Source organism: Nylanderia fulva, unplaced genomic scaffold (assembly GCF_048542155.1).
Source record: "Nylanderia fulva isolate GAGA-0341 unplaced genomic scaffold, ASM4854215v1 Scaffold4, whole genome shotgun sequence".
In the NCBI taxonomy this organism is placed as follows: Eukaryota; Metazoa; Arthropoda; class Insecta; order Hymenoptera; family Formicidae; genus Nylanderia; species Nylanderia fulva.
In genome coordinates this window covers 7,474,421-7,496,035 of record NW_028190476.1, presented here as the reverse complement: position 1 = coordinate 7,496,035, position 21,615 = coordinate 7,474,421, and the positions used below count along the sequence as shown (strand labels likewise).

Sequence of the window (21,615 nt, the reverse complement as noted above, 5' to 3'; positions counted from 1 at the left end):
ATATCATACTATATTATAAATATATGTTATATATACTATATGTATTAAATATTATATATTAATATTATATATTAAATATTTTATAACTCCATATATGTATATATATAAATTCATATATCTATTTTACAGATTAATTACAAGTATTTACCGCATAAACGAGTAAGACGAGAGACTGGTGGAGATTGGGGAGAAGTGGCGAGTAACGCCGCAGGATTATTGCCACCGGAACCCAGACCACAATTATTCGTGGTGGCGAAAAATTTCAACGCTTCCCTAGATCAGAGATATTGTTCGCCATCGTCGCCGGATACCCCCAACAATATCAGTTGTATCATACCTTTGTCGAAACACATGCCGGATACGCATTTAACATTACATTTCGTGTAAGTTTTTCAAATATATGCATATTAATGTATATATATTTTTATCTGCAAATAGATAATACATATACATATACTAAATTTCTGCTCGATATATTAATTAATATGCAATTTTAGCGGCATGCCGTATTGGCAGATCGTGCAGCAGTGTCCCTTTTCGCCGAACTCTAATATTGACGAAACGATGGTGTGTGGCTGGAGTTACACTGTGTCCCAACAAGCTCAGTACATCGAAAATAATAATCAACCGGGCGATCAGTCCTTCTCACTTGACGTCGCTCATTATCTTAGGAAGACTTTGAAGTTTCGAATACCTACGATACAACCTCAAGAGGTAATTATACTGATTTTATTATATATTTATTATATTATATTAATATTTATTTATATAATAAATATATTAATATAATAATTAATAAATCATAAATATTATATAAATATATTGTATAATGTAATATTATATAATATAGGTATATAATATAATTATATATATATATATATATATATATATATATATATATTATATAATGTATATAGATATATCATTTATTATATTAAATATATTAATGTGTGTGATATATTATATTAAGTTTCTTCACAATGTTTATACAATGTGAGCCATTTTAATGTCCCACCCTATATATGTATACTTTTTTCATAAATAAGAAAGATTATTATTACTTGAAAATGACATCTTGTTTAATAATATTGAGTGACTCTACATACTAATTTTGTTATTTTATTACAGAATATTTGCAGAAACAAACATGGTGTCGATTATTTAGAATTTACATTGCACTTTTATCGAGATTGCGAAGAACAATAAATATTTTTCTTTCCTGTACAGTGCACAAATGTTGTTGTAGTGAGAAATTTCTAAGAATCTAAAAAAGTTTAGACTTTTCACCCTAAGAATAAAGAAGCCTTCGTGCCTTTGTAATCTTTGTTCTCTGCTTTTCGTAGTTTCCAGTACACACATGTATTTTATATATCATTGTATTGCATTATACACACATAGTATATTATTTACTAATATAAACATAAAATATATACATAATTTAGAATTCTAATTAACATAACATCATATTATGCAGGAAATTTCTTTAAATATTACATGCGAGAGAAAAGATATATATGATAATTATTTTATTCATTGCAAAGTATAGATAGCAATAATATGACAAACGAACAATCAAGTAGATTTTTTGATGGGTATATTTCTCACGTTATAATTTATTCAATATCTTAGCATATTTTGCTACATTATGTTAACAAATTAAATTTGATGCATCAATAGAAATATTGATACCTCAAAATTTTTGCTAAAAAAATAATTTTCTCAAATTGGTTGAAGAATCTATTACTAGTATTAAAAAGACATTTAATAGATTTGTAGAACACTTGTATATTATTATATATATATATCTTGTATACATCACGAAATGTATATATTAATAAGTAATTCAGAGATTTTATTTTATACATATATTTTATTTTATACTATATTTTATTTTATACCCATCAACAAATTACATATTTTCAATTAATATTGTTTATACTCCTTTTGAAACTTCTTTATAGCATAAAAAGGTTGCAAATATATTACAGAATAATTTCATTCAAAGATTACAAAACATTGCTGTAAGATTGTAAGAACGTTAAAATCATTTTGTAAAAGCATGTATTTATACATTTGGTACATATATATCTTTTATGTATAGGTGAGATTTTAATTTCTGAGATACACACTGACTTATAAATAACATTTTCTTATATTGTATAATATATATGATATATCATCCATAACGGCATTTTAAATATTTACAAAAATTGAATAAGCTTATTATCATAAAAAAATGTGTCGCATGAAAAAAGTATGATATAGTATTTAGTTGTAAAAAGTCATACATGTCTGCTATATATAATATAAATTTTATTTCATAATTGTGTAAAAATAACAATACTGATAAATTTAATGTAATGATAAATTATATAATATTGTTACTAAAAAACTACATAATTTACCGTTAATGTCGACTACAAGCATCTACAATTATAGTTTGAATTCTTTCATTCAAAGTAATAAGAATAGATATCTCATCGAGGCAACTAATCGTTTTAATATTTCAGTTCGCAGTATATAATACTATTTGTGTTTATATATTATACGATATAGAATTGCGAGTTCCTAAAAATATTGTACAGTAAATATTTAATGCGTATTAGAGTCTATATACATATATGCACATACTTTGCCACACTTTTATGTTAAAGAGTAAATAGGCATAAATATCTTATAGAGTAAAAAAGCAGTTTATTATCATTATTCAATAAACATATATATATATATTCGGCTGATTATGTACGCGTGTGCTGACTTTAATTTTTATATAATCGAATAAAAAACCTTTTTTTTAATTTAAAAATAATAGTCAACGGTATATGTGTAAATTATATATGACAAACATTTGAATTCGCTTTAATGGCGATATATAAGCGCACTTTCATTATCAAAATGTGAATCATGTTATCAAAATTGTTTAACTAGCGATTTTTAAGCGGTTTAATTATATATATATATAATAATTATATATACATTCTTGCCGTCCACGCGTATATTCTGTATGAAGGGAAGAGTAATTTATATATACACATTATACTGAACATTATACTTTATCGATTGATTATATCTGTAACATATATACACAGCTCAGTGCACAAATTTGTGATGTATTGTAGAGAAACTGAAGAATTTTTGGATAATTAATATATATATTTAATTATAATTATTATATAGTGTAGAATAATATAGAACATTGTTAAACGCGATATTTTTTGTAGATTTTATTTATTGATTGAATTTGTTGTTATAGAGTATGTAACAAATGTTGTTACGTTACATAAAAGTTTTTTTTAATTTATTATTTTAACAATTTTTTGTTAAAAATATGTTTTTTATAAGATATATAAATATCATATCATTTTTACGATGTGATAAAGAAGAAAGAAATAATCTTGAAAAACAAATTATTATTTTAGGATATGAGAAATTCATTTATTGTTTCATTTTTCTGTATTCATATGTATATTTCAATATTTTTTTTTATACTCTTCTTTAATCATTCTTTTATCATTATTTAATGTTATTGATACACTTTAAATTTTAATGCAAACGCTGTTATTATAATTTTTGTATCTTGATTTATAAAACAATAATCTATAATAATATTATACAAAATAGAATAAGATACACATGTAATATATAAAATTATGTATAGTAATAAGATATATCATGATATGAGTAAAAATATTTTTAAGCTCTACTCTTTTGCGCACATTTTTTTCTGCGAATGAATTTATATATTCATAATTATATTATGTTTTTATCAAATAATTTGTTTATTATTTATTATTTTATTTAACAGAATAATAATTGTGCATATACACACGCATATCACACATTTGTGTGTGTATATACATATATCTTATTAAATATGCATTGAAATAATGATATATAAATAAGTGATATATATATATATATATATATATATATATATATATATATAATAAAAATAAAAATTTCTAAAAATTAAGAAATTAAATTCATATATCATAAGTTGGATAAAATTTGATAGAAATTAATTTAGCATGTCGTGGATATCTATTGTATCCTTCTGGAAGGACAATTCAGAAGAAAGGAAGAATTTAGCACATTGTTACGAAATGGAACAATGCATGAAGTTTTGTTTTAAACTTATTGGTAGATTAAATAAATATCTAGAAATTAATAGATATTTTCTTGAACATAACTTAATAAAATAATTTTGATAAAAATATTTAATTTTTGAATTTATAATCAACTGATTTGGTGATTTCAGAAGAAAAATATTTCTTCTAGAGCTCTTTCTAGTATGAAGATCTATTACTTTGATAATAAAAAATTATATAAATTATATAAATTAATGTGATTAATGTAATTATATAAATTAATGTAGTCTGAAAATAATTTCAAATAGATATTTATAAATGCACATTTATTCCAGCATCGGCAAATACATATTCAATACATATTACTGTCAAACAAAAAATTCATATTTAAAGAACTGTGAGTTTTTGGATATATTTAGTGATTCGTTATTAGATATTTTGAGAACTGTGTGTGTGTGTCTATTGAATAAGAAATGCATACATTTTTCTCGGTTTAAATCTTTACAAAGCAAATATTTTTAAGATACATATCCTCAAGAATATATTCCTGTGATGGTGCTGGATAGATTTAATTTTTAATTACTTCAACTACTTTACGTATTTACACGCATATCAATATAAAACTTTTTACATTTTATTTAAGTTAACAAGGTGCTCTTTCTAGAACTTTTTCATGGTCGATAATGATCGTAGAAGAGAAATATAGAAATCTACTTATATATATATTTAAATCATATCAAATAACTTTCAAGAGATTTGTAAATAATTAAATCGTAGCGAATACATGTATACACAATATGTATAAAATAAATATAGAAAAATCACAGATAACATTTTACAGTCTAAGTCTTTAAGAAACGTATATATAATATATATGTATAAAATCCGTATTATATTATCGAATATAATTCACAAATTCATACTTACAATAAACAATACATGATAAACATTACAATTTCTTACGTAATTCTGCTTATAATAATATTCCATTGAACATAATAAGGATACGTATATTTTTCACATACTTATTTGCATATAAAATATTGATTTTAGAATATATATCCTGCATTATTATACATTACAATCATTACATATATACATAAAATTATATCATTATAATTTATAAAACAAAAAAACAAGTAGAAGACCAAAATGTGGATAATTATGTATTGTTTCATCACAGAAATTCTTGAAATATTCCCTGTATGTAACAAAAGTATATAATTAAGATATACTAACGTAATACCATTTCTTTAATTAAGATAAAAAATCTAATGTCTATGAACAAAAATTATATGTATATTGATAATATACAGTTGCTTAAAAATACACATTATTTTACGTTTTATTGTAATTATATTTCTCTATATTGAAACACATTTCGTAGTCTGAACGTCAGTTTTATAAATGTTTCACGTTGTTCTTTACGAAGAACGATTATTACCAACCACTATGGTTCTATTTTCTCCAATCATACCATTAAAATCTATTTGAACTACTTTAAATAAACGATAAAAAAACTATACGTATAGGCTTGATGTTACTTTATGCATAGATTTTTTTATCACATCTGAAGTAACACTGATTAATGTCGATTGTGTCGTTTATTTTGCGCCAGTTAATGCACCATTGCTAATATATAATTCGAATAGATATGAAGAAAAGAGATCGCGTTATATACATTGGACGCTTTAGTTACAAAAAAAAATCAAATTATTTCTCTCTTTTGTGTTCCTTTTGTTCGTCCGATGGCTCTTCGCGAACGGCTAATACCATTCTTAACATAAGAACGGCGAGCAATTTGTCTAAGGGATCCATAAATCCTCGTTGTATCCATTTTGGGATCGTTGTACGTGCATGAGAGAATCCCAATTTTTGAAGGATATAATCGATGCCATAAGGTTCTATACTTTTGCCGGCCCATGAGAGCAGCCTTAAATGACAGAGGAATACATATAATTATAAGCTTTATCTTTATTTATCCTATTATTGTCACAATTATTTGTGACAAAAAGAGATCTTATTTTAAGACTCCTGGATCCTCACCGCAACTATGTTAGATTGTGACGTCAGAGGCAAGAAAATAAATGCTGAAAATTCTTGAGATGCTATTTATTTAAATGAAAAGTAGTGTTGTACTTAAACTGATTTCAAAATTAGCTACATAAAGATAAAATAAAAATATATAAGATAGAGATAATTTAGTTTTAAATATATCTAGATAAAAGATAAAATTATATGACGATTCATCTAGATAAACTTCCAGATATTATTTTTAAAATTGCTTATATAAACGCAGTAATAAAAAAATGTAAATTATAAAAGAGATATAAAAATGTATTTATATTTTTATTTATAAATTCGCTTACTTCTTAAATTTTATTGCTTAAGTATTTTTATGTATGATGCTAAATCAAATTATCTGAATATTATTCTAGATAATTTAATAAGATGACATTTTTTTCATCTAATTGTAAGATATAAATAATACATATTTTATCTATATAAAAATGACGCCAAAACTTTATATAAATAATCATCTACATAATTTTATTTAAATAACAGTAAACATTGATGAAAAAAAGATATTTCGATAAAATTGAATTCGATGCTAAAGCCATTTGAAGTGCGAAATATCTTTTTATTTCGAAATGGCATCTAAAAATTGTCAGCTTTTGTATTTTCTCGTTTCTGACGTCACAATCTAACATAGCCGCGGCGAGGTTCCGAGTTCTTTTAAAACTAGTAACTCACCTAACTGTCGGTTCCAAGTGCCACGTTTTACATCTATAGGATCGCCAATCTTTTATGAACATTTCAGCCGGATCAAATTGTTTGCGCTTCTTCTCATCTTCTAAAGTTACACTGGATACGTTGGATACATTGGTCGTTGCACTCGCATTTACATTTTTTCTCTCTTGCTGATCAGGACTGTGTGCTCTCGCACCCATGTTTTGCATCGTGTGCTATAATAGAAAGAAAAAAAAATTTAACAGAAATTAAGAGTACGCCTTTCTTCCTCTGATAGATAAAAAGTCATTTTAAATGTACAGGGTGTCCCATAGGAAATTTCTAAACCTAATCAGCTGTTATTTTTTAATGCATGCAGTTATTGAGAAAACAAAAATTGTGTTGGAAAGAGGAAAGACTGCAGTTTTTAATGGATATAAATAAAATGTTTGTATACTAGTTTATTTTATTGATAAAAAGTAATGAAAAAGTGCTAAGAATCACATAAACTAATGATAAATATTTTCAACAGTGCCAAATTTAATATCAAATTTAAATGATACGCACTTCGAAAATATTTATCATTAGTTTACATATGTGATTATTAGTACTTTTTTCAATAAGATAAACTCGTATACAAACATTTTATTTTTATCCATTAAAAACTGTAGACATTCTTCTTTTCAACACAATTTTTGTTTTCTCAATAACTGCATGCATTAAAAAATGACAGCTGATTAGTTTCAGCCATTGGGACACCCTGTATCTTGAAATTTTTCTAAAAGTCCCTTACCACTCTCTCCTTTTCTTTTACATATGATGTAATGAGATCATGTAGGAAAAAGAAGGCTTCAGCGTCAACAGTAACAAATATGTGATCTTCAAATTCCGTTATGAAACTGCATTCGACTAATGGTTTCTCACCTGTAAATCGAAATAATAGTTAAGACATATAAACATGTATATAAAATAATGATTTTATTAAGTAATAAATAATTAAAAATCTTAAAAAAATATCAATTATTAAATCTGAACATTTTTGTATACTATTATATATTAAAATTATATTCTACAACATACATATCTGTTATAAATACATCTAAGTAGTACAACTAATTTCCCATGCTTATTGAAGCACTGCTAATCATACAATGTCGATTATATCAAATAATTATAAAAAAAGATGTTAAAAAGTGCTGATTTTCGTCTTCAATATTCGAATATATTTCGACTTTCATACATTTGTTTTCTTTTATTGTTTAATCCATTTCTAATGATTTAAATCTCGATAGAAACGCTAATAAATTATCCTTAGAAATATATGTAATATTGTAATATCTAATAAATATATATAAAGATAACAAATGGGAAACGACTTTAAAAATTATTATAAATATTTCTTTATTTTTTAAATCTTTTTTCATTAAAAATCATTAAACAAAATTTTTTTTATAGACGAAAATGTGAGTTGGCATTAGCCTAATACAAATCATGCAATATATGGTATAAAAGTATCTAAAATCCGCGATTCAAAATTATCTCCTATTCTATGTGATCAATATTTTTTAATTGTTTGCCACTGTTTTCAGAATAATTAAAATAATAATTACTAAAAATTTCAAAAATATTCAAAAAGTGCTTATTGCGATCTATCAACTATCTTAAGCATCTACGTAATAAAGCATTCTAAACAGGTTCCTTTAAAACCTTTTTCCAGATGTAATAAACTTTACATTCTCTGTACTTACTGTATAAAATATGCTTAGGAAGTCCTAAAATTATATGAAAGAAACCAATTGCAGAATAATTCGCGCAGTGAAAACATGTATAAATATTTTATTAAAACAATTCAATAAAAAAACTTGATGAGATATATACTTATATATTTATATATAATTTAATTTACGTTTCTGAATAAAACAATTGCAAATAATTAACTGCGTTCGTATCATTATGCGTGTGTATTTATCTTTTAATTTCACATCTCGGCAAATTATTTACTCGATAGCAGTCAATTTTTATATGTAAGGACAAGTAGATAGATTGACACAGAGATGCGTTTTAATAATTTTTACACAGCAATTATATTTAAAAAATCGACTTATACATACCTAAAACATCCGGCGTTCTGGCAGTTTGCAGATGCTCAGTTTTCAGGTGCAACTGCAACGAAGGCAAGGCAAATATCACCTCTCGGGTGTGCGAATGTTCTTGCAGCTTGCCGGATATCGCGGACGTGCTTCTTCCACGCGACGTGTTATTTCCATCCACCGATGTACTTTCCATCTTATCTCTCTCGACGCATGGAAATCTATCTACCGCTATATAATAAAAAGAACAGAGAAAGACATGAATATACACTATTAAAGATAAAAAAATTCATAAAATAAAGGATTCCGCACCAAATACATAGGATTTTAGCTTTCGAATTAGCTGTTTTTTTTTCATACCTATATAAAACCTATATAAAAATCCATATCTAGATCCTAGAATCTTAGAAATTAAATCCTAATAAAATCAGCTAATTTTCTCACATGTATTTGATTTATGACTTGCTGAATAAATTTCACCGAAAGCCAAAATTTATATATTTGGTGCGGAGTCTTTTTTATATATAGATTAAATATATACCATCGATCTCACTGCTAGCGAATGCATAATGAAACCATTCTTGCAAAGATTTAAATTGCGGTGGGAATAAAACGCTTCGACTTAATCTACAGACAGTTGCCATGGAGTGATGTCTCGCGTGCTGCTCCTGCTGATGCCCCAGGCTGATGGTTAACGTTTGCACGACGTGAACGTCGTATGTGTTAGGTGCTGCAACAAGAAAATAAAAATTTATAATAAATAAATTGATACAATTATAAATAAAAATAGTTCAGCACACAATATTTAATATATAATATACATATTATACAATATATAATACAACATATAATATAATCTATAATATATAAGTTATATATATAAAATATATAATATTTAATATATTTATAATATAGGTATTATTTAATATATATATTTACTTTCAACACTTGGTATCTCTTGTGCTTCAGTAGCGAAGCTTATACAGGGCTCTTTCAGCGAGAATATGGCCCAACTCTTGCTCTTGAAGTTAATTCCATGGAAACATGCTAAACTAATGTTAGAACCATGAAGTTCCATCGTGCCTCCTAGGACGGTGCCAGTTGACGGTAAGGAAAATCTTAAGCTTCCCAATTGAAGACCGGCTACTTGGGCTAATACCCTCTGCCAGTGTCTATGATGTCTAGCATCCGAAATCGCAGTCTGATTTAAGCTCCACGGACCCCCTATAATAAGTTATCAGCACTATATATCTTTACATCATGAAAAAAATGATCTGATCAATCATAACAATTTGTACAGGGTGTCCCATAGGAAATTTCTGAAACTAATCAGCTGTCATTTTTTAATGCATGTTGTCTGGCTAAATCGTTGATTACTAATTGTGTTGGAAAGAGGAATGTCTACAGTTTTTAATGGATATAAATAAAATGTTTGTATAGGAGTTTATTTTATTGGAAACAGTAATGAAGAAAGTACTAATAATCAAATATGTAAACTAATAATTAATATTTTCGAAGTGCGCACTATTTGAATTTGTACAAAATTATTCTTTTACGAAAACTCGTAAAAACTTTTTCTAACATGTCATTTTAATGTTATTGATGATCCTTTTAATAGCTACTATTAAATCTGACATTGTTGAAAATATTTATCATTAGTTTATGTGATTTTATGTGATTATTAGCACTTTTTTTTATTACTTTTTATCAATAAAATAAACTGGTATACAAACATTTTATTTATACCCATTAAAAACTGCAGACTTTCCTCTTTCCAACACAATTTTTGTTTTCTCAACTAATCAACTGGATGCATTAAAAAATGACAGTTGATTAGTTTCAGTAATTTCCCATGGGACACCCTGTACTTACCATCGGATCTCTTCTTCTGCTGCCTCTTTTTAAAACTACTATTATTTATTCTTTGATGTTTTGGTTGCAACGAGCTAAATACACGTTTGCTACTCTTGAATTGTTGACTGAAGAATTCGTCCAGTTTGTAAAACATCTTCAGTAAGTCAGCTGTTGTCGACTTGCTGATCATGATTTGTAATTGATCCCAACCCAGGTCACCATGCATGAAAATGATGGCAGGCCTGTATTAACATAATTAAAATTTTATTTATATATATTATTATGCATTGTATAAATATGATAATGTAACGTTTGCCAATTTTATTAAAATTAATAAAAACATGTATTTATACCTTCGTGTTGGCATAAAAGCATCACCATTACTGCTACGATTAATTTTCCACTCATCTCTGAGAGTAACATCCAACGAAGACACTCGAGACATTAACACACTTGTTCCCATATAATCCAATCGCAATTCTAATGCAAATAATTTCAATCCCACTGTATGATCAGGTTCTATTCCAGGTTCCTCTCGAATATATACTACAATACATAAACAAATAAATCAAATTCTGCATTAACTTATCAATATAAATATTAAATATGTATTATAATTATTAATATATATTATAATTATTATATATATTAAAATATTTAATATAGGGTGTCCCACTTTAATTAATATAGTCGAATATTACTAAAACTATGATAATGTAATGAAAAAATATTTCAAAAAATAGTTAAAAGAATCTTAAAGCAGTATTCGACTATATTAATTAATGAGACCTCGTATAACAAAAAGAAAACTCACTGTAAGTATCAATTTTACTCAATTCGATTGTTCCACCGACTATACCACCTTTCGCGTCTAGACTCGATCCTCCGAGACCGATACCTATGTACAGATTTTTATGACCTGTGCTGCCGATAGACAGTCTACCATCCGATCTAAAATCTTTTGTCATCCAGCTAACGTTGCCCATTACGTTCCCCATATTCATATGCACGTTCAAACGTGTAAAATTCACGGCGAATAACACCAAGGTCTCCCACGCAGATTCTCTCAATTTGATCTCCGATGATATTTGCTTGTCTGTAGTGAAACTCCATGCTTTCCCAATATCTGATAATAAACATGATAATTATATTTATTAAAGATGTGATAATTAATACTTATTATATATTATATTAAATTATTATTATAGTCATTTTTGTAGAAGCTTCAAGTTTGTTTTATTTTATTTTATTAAATATATTATTTATAGAGCACCCAATTTTAATCGATCATACCCAACAACTTTTTTCTTTATTTTTAATTGTATAACAAAATGTTTCAAACAAAAGTTGTTTGATTTGAAGAGAGGCAGAAGATGACATTACTGACTTTTTTGAAGAGCACTTTTCAAAATCATTTCAAGATCTTTTTATTTTTTTCTTTATAGAATTATTATAATTTCTTATATAAACTAATTTCTTGCAATTTTTGGCACAAAAAGTTATAAAGGTAAGATAGCCAAAAAATGAAGAGTTTATGAGATATTTTATACTTTAATTTTTGACTTTATTTTATACTTTGATTTAAAAAACATAAATGGCCTTCAAATGACCTTGAAAAGCATCCTTCAAAAAAGTTCGTAAGGTCATCTTCTGTCCCCCTTCAAACAACTTTTATTTGAAACATTGCTGTACAATCCAGAAATAAAAAAGATGTTAGGGTGATCGATTAAAATAGAACGCTTTGTATTTTTTTTTTTTTTTATAAAGTGCGCGTGGATACCTTTCAATCGCGCTGGTCTCGGCGGGTCGTTCTCCAAACTGAGCTTCAACTTTTCCCTATTCAACACAGGACTCCTTTCAGGCGCGCTCTTCGACAACGCGTCGCACGTGTGTCTATCGTAATGTTTCAGCAATGAGCTACCCATGACCGCCTCTTCCTGGTTCAACAGAGGGCTCCCGTCTCCCTCCGAGTACGCGGCGACCGAGCTCAGGTCCCCCAGGAATAAGCGTCTCACTATACTGCGTCTGTACCAGGCCTTCGGGAAGGCCAGGATCTCCGTTAATCGACGCATATCGTACTTAAAGGAAGCCGATCCGATATCGATGATTGCTGAAATGATGATTAATTGCTTGGAAAATCTGTCATTTTTTTTTAGATCTTTACACATACTTTATATATATATAGTGTTGTACTTAGATAATTTTAAAATCAGCTAGATAAAGATGAGATAAAAATATGTAAATTCATCTTTGTTAGATAAGATGAAAATGATTTTATTTTAAATATAAATATATCTAGATATATAAATATATCTAGATAAAAGATAAAATTATATGGCGATTCATTTAGATAATTTTTAAGACTGCTTATGTGAACACAGTTATAAAAAATTATTTATCAATTTTTATCGCTTACTGCTTAAGTTCTACTATTAAAGTATTTTTATGTGCTATGATTCTAAATCAAAATTATCTGAAAATTATTCTAGATAATTTAGTAAAATTAATACTTTTTTCATCTAATTGTAAGATGCACACACACACAGATATAGATAATAGATATTTTTATTACCTATATAAAGATATTATAAGATGACGCCAAAGTTTTATCTAGATGATCATCTATATAATTTTATTTAGATAACAGCAAACACACTACACATACTTGAGAATCTTATGACGGCGCGGCTGGTGTCCGAGAGCTTTTTAAGCTGTTCGCTTTGGAAGTTCAGTTTCTTGCTTCTGGATAGGTGGAATTTTACGAACTCGACATTAATGCTCAGCGAATCCTTCCTCTCGCTGTCCGACAAGGGCGACCATTGCGCTTCCTTCAACCCGGTCTTCTTCCCGCCACCGTAGGGATGAAAGATGTACACAGAGAAATCTGCTAGACAACCGGTGACGGATAATCCACCAATGGCCGAACCCGTTTCCTTTCCTGATGCGCTTTGGGATTTGAATTCCCGGAACTCTATCAGCTCTTCCTCGGCCCGCTTCGACGAGAACACAATGTCCAGGGACGGTAACTGCAGCATGCACTCTACTCGTGAAACTGGTAAGCACGAGAATCTAGAGAAGGAAACGATAATTTATTAATAATAGTATATAAATTATAATTTCTAGTAATATAATTAATATTACGAATTAAATTTAAACATGATTCACATTTTTAATTCAATGAATATTAAATATTAATTAATATTAATATAAGTAATAAAAGCAAAAATTGTTGATAAAGGACTCCGCACCCAATACATAGGATTTTAGTTTTCAGCAGAATTGGCTGTTTTTTTTTCTTCTTTTTTAATTTCCTTATTTGGAGACAATTTTTCCTCAGCAAAAATGTCGAGGGAGGCCATCACTTTTTGCATGTTCCCATCATGTATCTTTATAAATAAATAATTTTTGCCATCATGTCTTTATAAATGTCTTTATAAATAAACCTTAAAATTTTATTAGTAAACTCTATTTGAAATTGGAGAATATGGTTTGTTAATATTTTATTTCTACAAGGCTTAGTTTGCGAAACCCTTTATTTTCAATCGCTTATAACTCGAAAATTATGGATGCCTCAATTTTACTGAAAAAAAATTGTCTCCAAATAAAATTTACTTGTATATTTTCGGTATAACACCTTATGATATATATATACAACAATTCGCAAAGTCCTAATTTTTCGTATTTGACTATAAATCTGTAACCATCTATTATTTAGCTTAGAGTCTATTACATTTTTGGTTCAACAAGTTATAAGTTACATATGAGAAAATCGGCTGATTTTACCAGAATTCAATTTCTAGGATTCATCTAGGATTTTATGTAGGTTCAAAAACCCCTGTACTACTCATATAAAATTAAATCTTGATAAGATCAGCTGATATTCTCATATAATGTAGCTTAAAATCTGCTGAACAAAAAATGTAATAGGCTCAAAGCTAAATAATAGACGAAAAACTTGGGCTTTACAAGTTGATTGGCTATAACTTATTGTTAGTAACTATCTAATATTTAGCTCAAAACTATTATGTTTTTTATTAGGCAGGGCATAAGCTAAAATATATGGAAAAAAAGAAAAATCAGCCAATTCCAAAATCTTATGTTTTTGATGTGGGGTCCCCTTTTTTGAATTTCTCTTTTAAAAACTGAACATTCGGATCTCTTCTTTTACCTAAACGTGGACGGCTGCATATGAAAATATACTATAACATCGACGGGAAAACTGGCATAAACGTAATTGCTATTCGCAGCCGTGGCAGCCCACAACGTGTTCTCTGTATTTTCCGACAGGAAACTAGCGTTCGTTTGCGCGCTACTTTGGAAGTTATTTTTGCTTGGAATTGGCTCTAGAGTTTGCTCGAGAAATTCGAGAATATGAGGACTAATAATAGTCTCCTCCGGAATGCTCTGCAGAGTCATCCAAGCGAAGAGGCTGGCTTTTTTGGTGCTAGATTTTCTGAGCATCGTCATCGTGATCGGATTCAACAGGCTATTTTCCGCAGATACACGGGGAGACAACGATTCCTCTGGAAGAGTCTTGGATTCATAATGAACCTGTAAAAGAATTTTTTATTATACTTTTTTATTATATTTTATTTTATTTTATTTTATTTTATTATATATAATATATTATTTTTTATTATATTATTTTTTTATATCCGCTGTTTGAAAAAAAAATTTTGTTGATATATTCTAATAATAAATAATATCTGAATTTTTTTTACCTTAACATCTAAGCCGGGAATATGAAAAATTGTTAAATCTACCAAAGGCACATTTGTATGCTGCAAATATCTCAATCGAGATGTGCTGGCTACTGACGGTTTCTCTTTACTGTTCAAGTGTTTTCTGCTGCTATTGGGACTGCCGGATTGCTGAAATTCGAACATACCACCAGAACACGATCGTTCTTTCTTCATTCTACTCAAGCTGGAAGAGAGGAATTGATGTTACATTGAAAAATTATATTTCAAGAAATCAAATTAAAATCTGCTATAGATATTTACAATTTAATTTCGTCCTCCCTTCCTGGATCTTTTGTATGTAATACACATTTTCCACTATTAATTAGAACTTTGACATCAAGTTCGAAGTCTATATTTGGTTCTTGAGCTTTCTGAGAAGTGATGTATGGAGATGAAGTCGAGGATGCTTGCTCCTTTCCAAATGAATCGAGCAATGGTGCACTGAAAATGAATGATAAGTCTAATGTATTTCTGTATAATCAAATGTTGTAAAGAAATTCCCTGATCTTCCAAATTTTCATTAAAATTCTTAGGCAAAATAAGAAAATTTGTAGCTGCAGCTCTACAAAATAAGTTTCTTAAGTTTCTTTATTGTATGTGTTATACGATTGCAAAAAAAATTATCAAGAATGTAATTTTTCTAGCATTTAATATTGTTTTATTAATCAAACTTAATTTAATTAAAATAATTTAAATAACAATAAAAATCTAATATAAATATCATATCTAAATGTTAAAAATTTATATAACAAATATAAAATAAAAATATTAAATATTAAAATATAAAATAAAAATACAAAATATAAAAATATAAAATAAAAATATAAATTATAAAAAAATATAAATATAAAATAAAGTATAAAATAAAATATATATAAAATAAAACATAAAATAAAAATATGACATCGATAATTATTAAGACTACATACTTTCCCTCCATACTGTCATAACTAGATGTACAACTGGTATCTCTAGTCTTCTTTCTCAATTCAACACGTTCTCCTTCTATCTCAATAGTTTCTGGCCATTCTAATTCCCCTTCTGGTAAACTCAAGTCAGAACTAGCGCTTGGTAAGGATGATTGCCTAATAAAAGTAAATACTTATTTCATGCAAATACTTCTTCTTTCTTTATGACTAATGTGATTTTTTTAAACATACCTGCCCATTGTATGTGTATCGCTAAAGGTAACTCGTGGTCCACCAAGTCCCTTTATACGCAGGGAAGCTGATCTGTAATAATCATTTTTTAATATGAGAGCTTATAATTTTTGTAAAAATTTACTTAAATTAAAAACTTATTTTTGCAAATATTCATGGTGTCTATTCTCAAATTTTGTAAAAAAATTTCTTGATACTTCCTGAGATATTTCCTTTCTAGTATCTCCGTTTACAATTTCATTTAAATAAGAAAACAAGAAAATTTGTAGATACAGCTTTTTAAAAGTTCCTTTTTTGTATACGTTTTATAATGTTTTTCTATTCATATGATTAGACAGTTATCAAGAATGCAATTTTTCTAGCATTTAATATTGATTTATTATTTGTGAAATTAATTTGGATAATAATAAAGCAATATATCATTATATCTAAAATTATATATGCAATATAATTATAAAATAAAAATAGAAAACAAAAAATAATTTATAAATGTTTAAGAAATATTAATTTATTTTAATTAATTAATTTATTTATTAGTTTCAAATTATTTTTATTTTTTTATTTATTATTAGTTTCAAAAATTTATTTATTAGCCTTTCTGATTTTCAAAATTATTTATTAATATAGGGAGCTTTTCTTTAGTATTATAAAAAAATGCATACCGACTGGGGCCGCTTCTGGGGCTGCTCTCGTAACTAGCAGAATTTGCTGAATTAATTTCCGTATTCACGTCTTCTGGGCTTTCTAAATGATGTTCCGGTGTAGGTGAAGGTACAATAAATGATCTCGAGCGATATGTATTCGGTTTACTACCAAGACCTAATTTACCCTTGATACTGGAAGCTTTAACCGACTGTCTCCTCAACTTTTGAATCATGTCCCTGATAACAAAAAATATATGTAATATTTTTTTAAAAGGTCAAAATATGGAAAGAGGAAAAAAATTACAACATACCTTCTAAAATCTTTAAATACCATTGCTTCTAATTCGTGCAGACGTTTCATCTCTTGCTCGATCGTTCCGTGCGAAGCCCCCAGTGATCGCAAATCGTTTATAATTTTGGCCTGCTCGTTCATTTCCTTCTCTATCAATTGCGATCTCTTTTTTGCATCAAGTGTAGGATCAAAAATAAAGGCCGGTAGATTATCCGTCCAATTCTTTGATTTTTTTATTAATATACTTTCCTGTAATCACAAACAATATTGATTTTAAATAAGACCACTGCAGTGTAATTCTGAGATCTTTTTTAATAACAAAAGATATTGCAAACTTAAGATTTATTTCTTTAATGCAAGTTTAAAAATAAATAGGTTATACTGTTCTTTTCTTTATTATATATTTTTCATATAATTCTTTAAAAATAGTTCTATATTTTAAATAAATATAATAAAGAAATAATAAATAAATATAATAAAAATTAATTAATATAAATATTTTATACTCTCCTTTTCTTTGTTATATATTTTTCATATAGTTCTTTAGAAATAATTCTATATTTTAAATAAATATAATTAAAAAATATTAAGTAAATATAATAAAAGAAATAATTATATATATAAATGACATTTTGTTCTCATTATACCTATATATTACTTACTTTTAAATATAATACAGAAGTTACGCATGTAAAAATGGCGAAAAATAAAATTAATTAAACCATACTTTTTTTTTAACCTGGCTAGTGCTATGTTCCGGTTGATCTCCATCGTCGCTATCATAATCCGCAGGAACGTGAATATCATCTTCCTCTTCAGAACCAGTTAACATCGTTAATGTATGTCCAAGAGCCGACAGCTGTTGTCCTACACTGACATCAAGATGAATATCAACTCCTTCCATTTGCCATTGAACATTTAAGATCCATTTGGCATTATCTAGAAAAAATAATTATTAATTTTATTATTAGAATAATATCAACTTTATAAAAAAAAGTAAATTACACACCAGACTTGTCTTGTTTCTGTGCAATAGTTCTGCTACAAACTTCATAAGTGCCTTCTGATACAACACATAAATTCATTATATTACTATCAGTCATATCTGGCTTCCAATCATCCAAAGAAGTTTCAAAGTCTTCTGCGAATCTCAAACATAATCCTACAAATCTACAAAAAGATGACAAAATATACATTAAATTTTATATATATAATATAAGCCTATGTTCTAAGAATTTAAAAAACAGCAAATATAGGATGTTCTATTTTCGAAGAAAGTTTAAATGTATAAAACTTCTTCCCTCAGAACCAAATAATTTTTATTTTTGATTGTACAACAATGTTTCAAACAAAAATTGTTTGATTTAAAGAAAGACAAAAGATATTTTATTAACTTTTTCTAAAGATTTTCAAAGGCAACACCATATTTTTTTTCAAATAAACCAATTTCTCAGAATTTTCGACATAAAAAGTTATAAGAGTAAGATGACCAAAAAATAAATAGCTCAGAAGATATTTTATACTTAAATTTGACATAATTTTACACAAACTACAAAATATCTGGTGAATATTCATTTTCAGATGATTTTATTTCAATACTTTTATGCACAAAATAACGAGAGAAATCAATTGGTGTAAAGAAAACAAATGACCTTCAAATGACTTTGAAAGGCGCCCTTTAGAAAAGTCAGCAGCGCAATCTTCTGTCCTCCTTCAAATCAAACAACTTTTGTTTGATTCGAAACATTTTATTGCACAATCAAAAATGAAAAGGTCTGTAGGGATGATCGATTAGAATGATGCGTACCTTCCTTTGCTAACCAGACTACCGCTGCTGCACGCGGATATGCTGGTGTTTTCGAGCGTCACCACGACAGCCCCTCGCGATTCTCCGTCGTAAAGACTCCTGTTCAATCTCCAATTGTTCGGCGGCAATGGATTAAGTGGCACGCAGATGCCCATATCGTCGACTGTCAATTGCAGGAACAAAGTTCCGAGATGCGGCGCGCTCAGTTGACTCGTCAGCTGCCCGAACGGGACCTTCTCGAACACCTGCTGGGTGGCGGTCAACACCTCCTTATTCAAATTAGACCTCTTCTCGTTCCAGTACTCGTACGCGTTCTTGTAATTCAGCCAAACGAGTATAGCTTTATCGATGGCCATGGGTTGTATATAAATTAGCGGGCGTTTAAGGGTGATAAGGACCACTTCCTTGTCCTGGCCCTGCGCCATCTCCTCTTGGAACGCATTTCGCAGCCCGATTCTGGTATTAAAAAAGGCGAACTGCTGGAATTCTGGCTCCACCTCCTCGAACAGGACGTTCTTCAACAACTGTCCCAGACTCAAGTTGATATCAACTTGCGCTTTGCCGAATAATTTCATGTAGGGATTCGGCTGGGTGGACCCGGAAACATTTTGCACTCTGTTGGATAATTGAAATTCGACCGCGCCAGTTTCCAGCCGCACCGCCGAGCTTGTTGGAGTCGTTGCGGTCAATTGAATTCTCTGCGAGCAAATAAATAATGAAATTCTCCCTTTTCCTATATATGTACCTTTTAATGATCAAAGCGACTGCTACAAATTAATTCACGATTTTTATTGTCGATAAAATAAAGAAATATAAAGGGAAAACTTGATGAAGATTCTTCTTACTTTAATACGTATAATCAGCGAGAATAAGATTCGTTTCAGAGTAGAGTTGGTGGATTCGTCGTCCTCGAGCCACAAAGGCACCGGTTTCTCGCCTCCATAAACCTTCTGCACCACCTCATTTACCTCTTTCATAAATACTTTCTGCACAAATACTAAATGATTTAGGAGATCCGTCGTCAAGGAATGTTCAAATACCCCGATATCGGCAGTTGCGCTTAAATAGCTACCTTGTCTCAACACAACACCATCTGTGAAACAGGAAATTTGTTAAAAAAATATAATTATTAAAATTGAAAAAAAAACACGATCAACTGATTTACCTGCTAATTTACTATCATTCAAGTTTCCGCTTCCGTCTTGAACGTATTCGGCCGAAACGTGCACTTTAGGTAATTCGATGCTGGCTTCGGACGGTAGATTTGCCTCCGTTACTTGCAGTTTCGTCGTGAAACTCAGATTATGATGGGGCAAGTCTATGGTAAACTTAGCCTTACCGCCTGTTATGCCGGAACTATTCACCTGATCCATCTTGTACTGGGCTTGGAGGGACGGTAACAACGCCGCGGTTATGCTCAGGCTTTGAAGGATTATGTGGAATTGCATGACAATGGGCTCCAAAAGACCCGACACGGTCTGCCCCTTCTCCTTTTCCGGATCCACAGACGGAGCTGGCGCATAATGATGCGGACTCCCCGGAACAGCGTCCACGTCATCCTGTTGCTGTCCTCGCGACATTCTCGACGACGTTCTGGTAACTCTTAGTTCCTACAGACAAATAAAGCGTCCTATTTTAATCGATCAGTCTTAATTTTTTTTATTTTTGATTGCACATAATATTTTAAACAAAAGTTGTTTGATTTAAAGGGAGACAGAAGATGCTCCTGACTTTTTTTAAAGGACGCTTTTCAAGATCATTTGAAGGTCATTTGTGTGTTTTTTAAATGGTATCACTATATTTTTATATATAAATCAATTCCTCGCAGTATTTATTCTAAAAAGTTATAAAGGTAAGATGGCCAAAAAATGAATAACTTAAGAAGTTAAGAAAACACGTAGTTGTTTTATATAAAAAAAAATATTGTAAATTGTAACTAACAGCTACATATTTTTTCTTTCAAACTGGTTTTTTTGTACCAATTGATTCCTTTCATTATTTATACATAAAAGTTATTCAGGTAAGATTCTTGAAAAATAAATATTTTATAATTCATGTGTGTAAAATTATGTAAAAAAGTATAAAATATCTCAAAAACTATTCAATTTTAGACCATCTTTTATAACTTCTTATGCCAAACGTTACGAAGAATCAATGTATATAAAAAAATATAGTGGTTTTTTTTTTTTTTCATCAAAAAAACAAATT

The 21,615-nt window shown here is 28.6% G+C and overlaps 2 protein-coding genes across 5 annotated transcripts in view; one reads left to right on the top strand and one right to left on the bottom strand.

Annotated features, from left to right (window-relative positions):
* Nucleotides 1–3,166, top strand: part of LOC114945516 (myelin regulatory factor homolog 1) — a 37,992-nt gene extending 34,826 nt beyond the window's left edge. For all 4 annotated transcript variants that reach the window (XM_085485916.1, XM_085485917.1, XM_029321778.2 and 1 more), the window contains exons 16-18: nucleotides 130–383; nucleotides 498–714; nucleotides 1,129–3,166. In XM_085485916.1, coding sequence (XP_085342042.1) covers nucleotides 130–383; nucleotides 498–714; nucleotides 1,129–1,206 — 549 coding nt within the window. In that variant the 3' untranslated portion in view covers nucleotides 1,207–3,166. The remainder of the gene's footprint in view (nucleotides 1–129; nucleotides 384–497; nucleotides 715–1,128) is intronic.
* Nucleotides 3,167–4,397: 1,231 nt separating this feature from the next.
* Nucleotides 4,398–21,615, bottom strand: part of tweek (transmembrane protein KIAA1109 homolog tweek) — a 38,167-nt gene continuing 20,949 nt past the window's right edge. Inside the window, 24 exon segments of the mRNA XM_085486041.1 lie at nucleotides 4,398–6,021; nucleotides 6,843–7,054; nucleotides 7,612–7,742; nucleotides 8,567–8,590; nucleotides 8,930–9,139; nucleotides 9,450–9,638; nucleotides 9,848–10,132; nucleotides 10,781–11,004; nucleotides 11,116–11,308; nucleotides 11,577–11,888; nucleotides 12,543–12,872; nucleotides 13,428–13,831; nucleotides 14,931–15,313; nucleotides 15,484–15,688; nucleotides 15,766–15,945; nucleotides 16,434–16,589; nucleotides 16,665–16,736; nucleotides 17,327–17,545; nucleotides 17,620–17,849; nucleotides 18,328–18,539; nucleotides 18,610–18,770; nucleotides 19,408–20,105; nucleotides 20,253–20,500; nucleotides 20,573–21,017. Coding sequence (XP_085342167.1) covers nucleotides 5,802–6,021; nucleotides 6,843–7,054; nucleotides 7,612–7,742; nucleotides 8,567–8,590; nucleotides 8,930–9,139; nucleotides 9,450–9,638; nucleotides 9,848–10,132; nucleotides 10,781–11,004; nucleotides 11,116–11,308; nucleotides 11,577–11,888; nucleotides 12,543–12,872; nucleotides 13,428–13,831; nucleotides 14,931–15,313; nucleotides 15,484–15,688; nucleotides 15,766–15,945; nucleotides 16,434–16,589; nucleotides 16,665–16,736; nucleotides 17,327–17,545; nucleotides 17,620–17,849; nucleotides 18,328–18,539; nucleotides 18,610–18,770; nucleotides 19,408–20,105; nucleotides 20,253–20,500; nucleotides 20,573–21,017 — 5,943 coding nt within the window. The 3' untranslated portion in view covers nucleotides 4,398–5,801.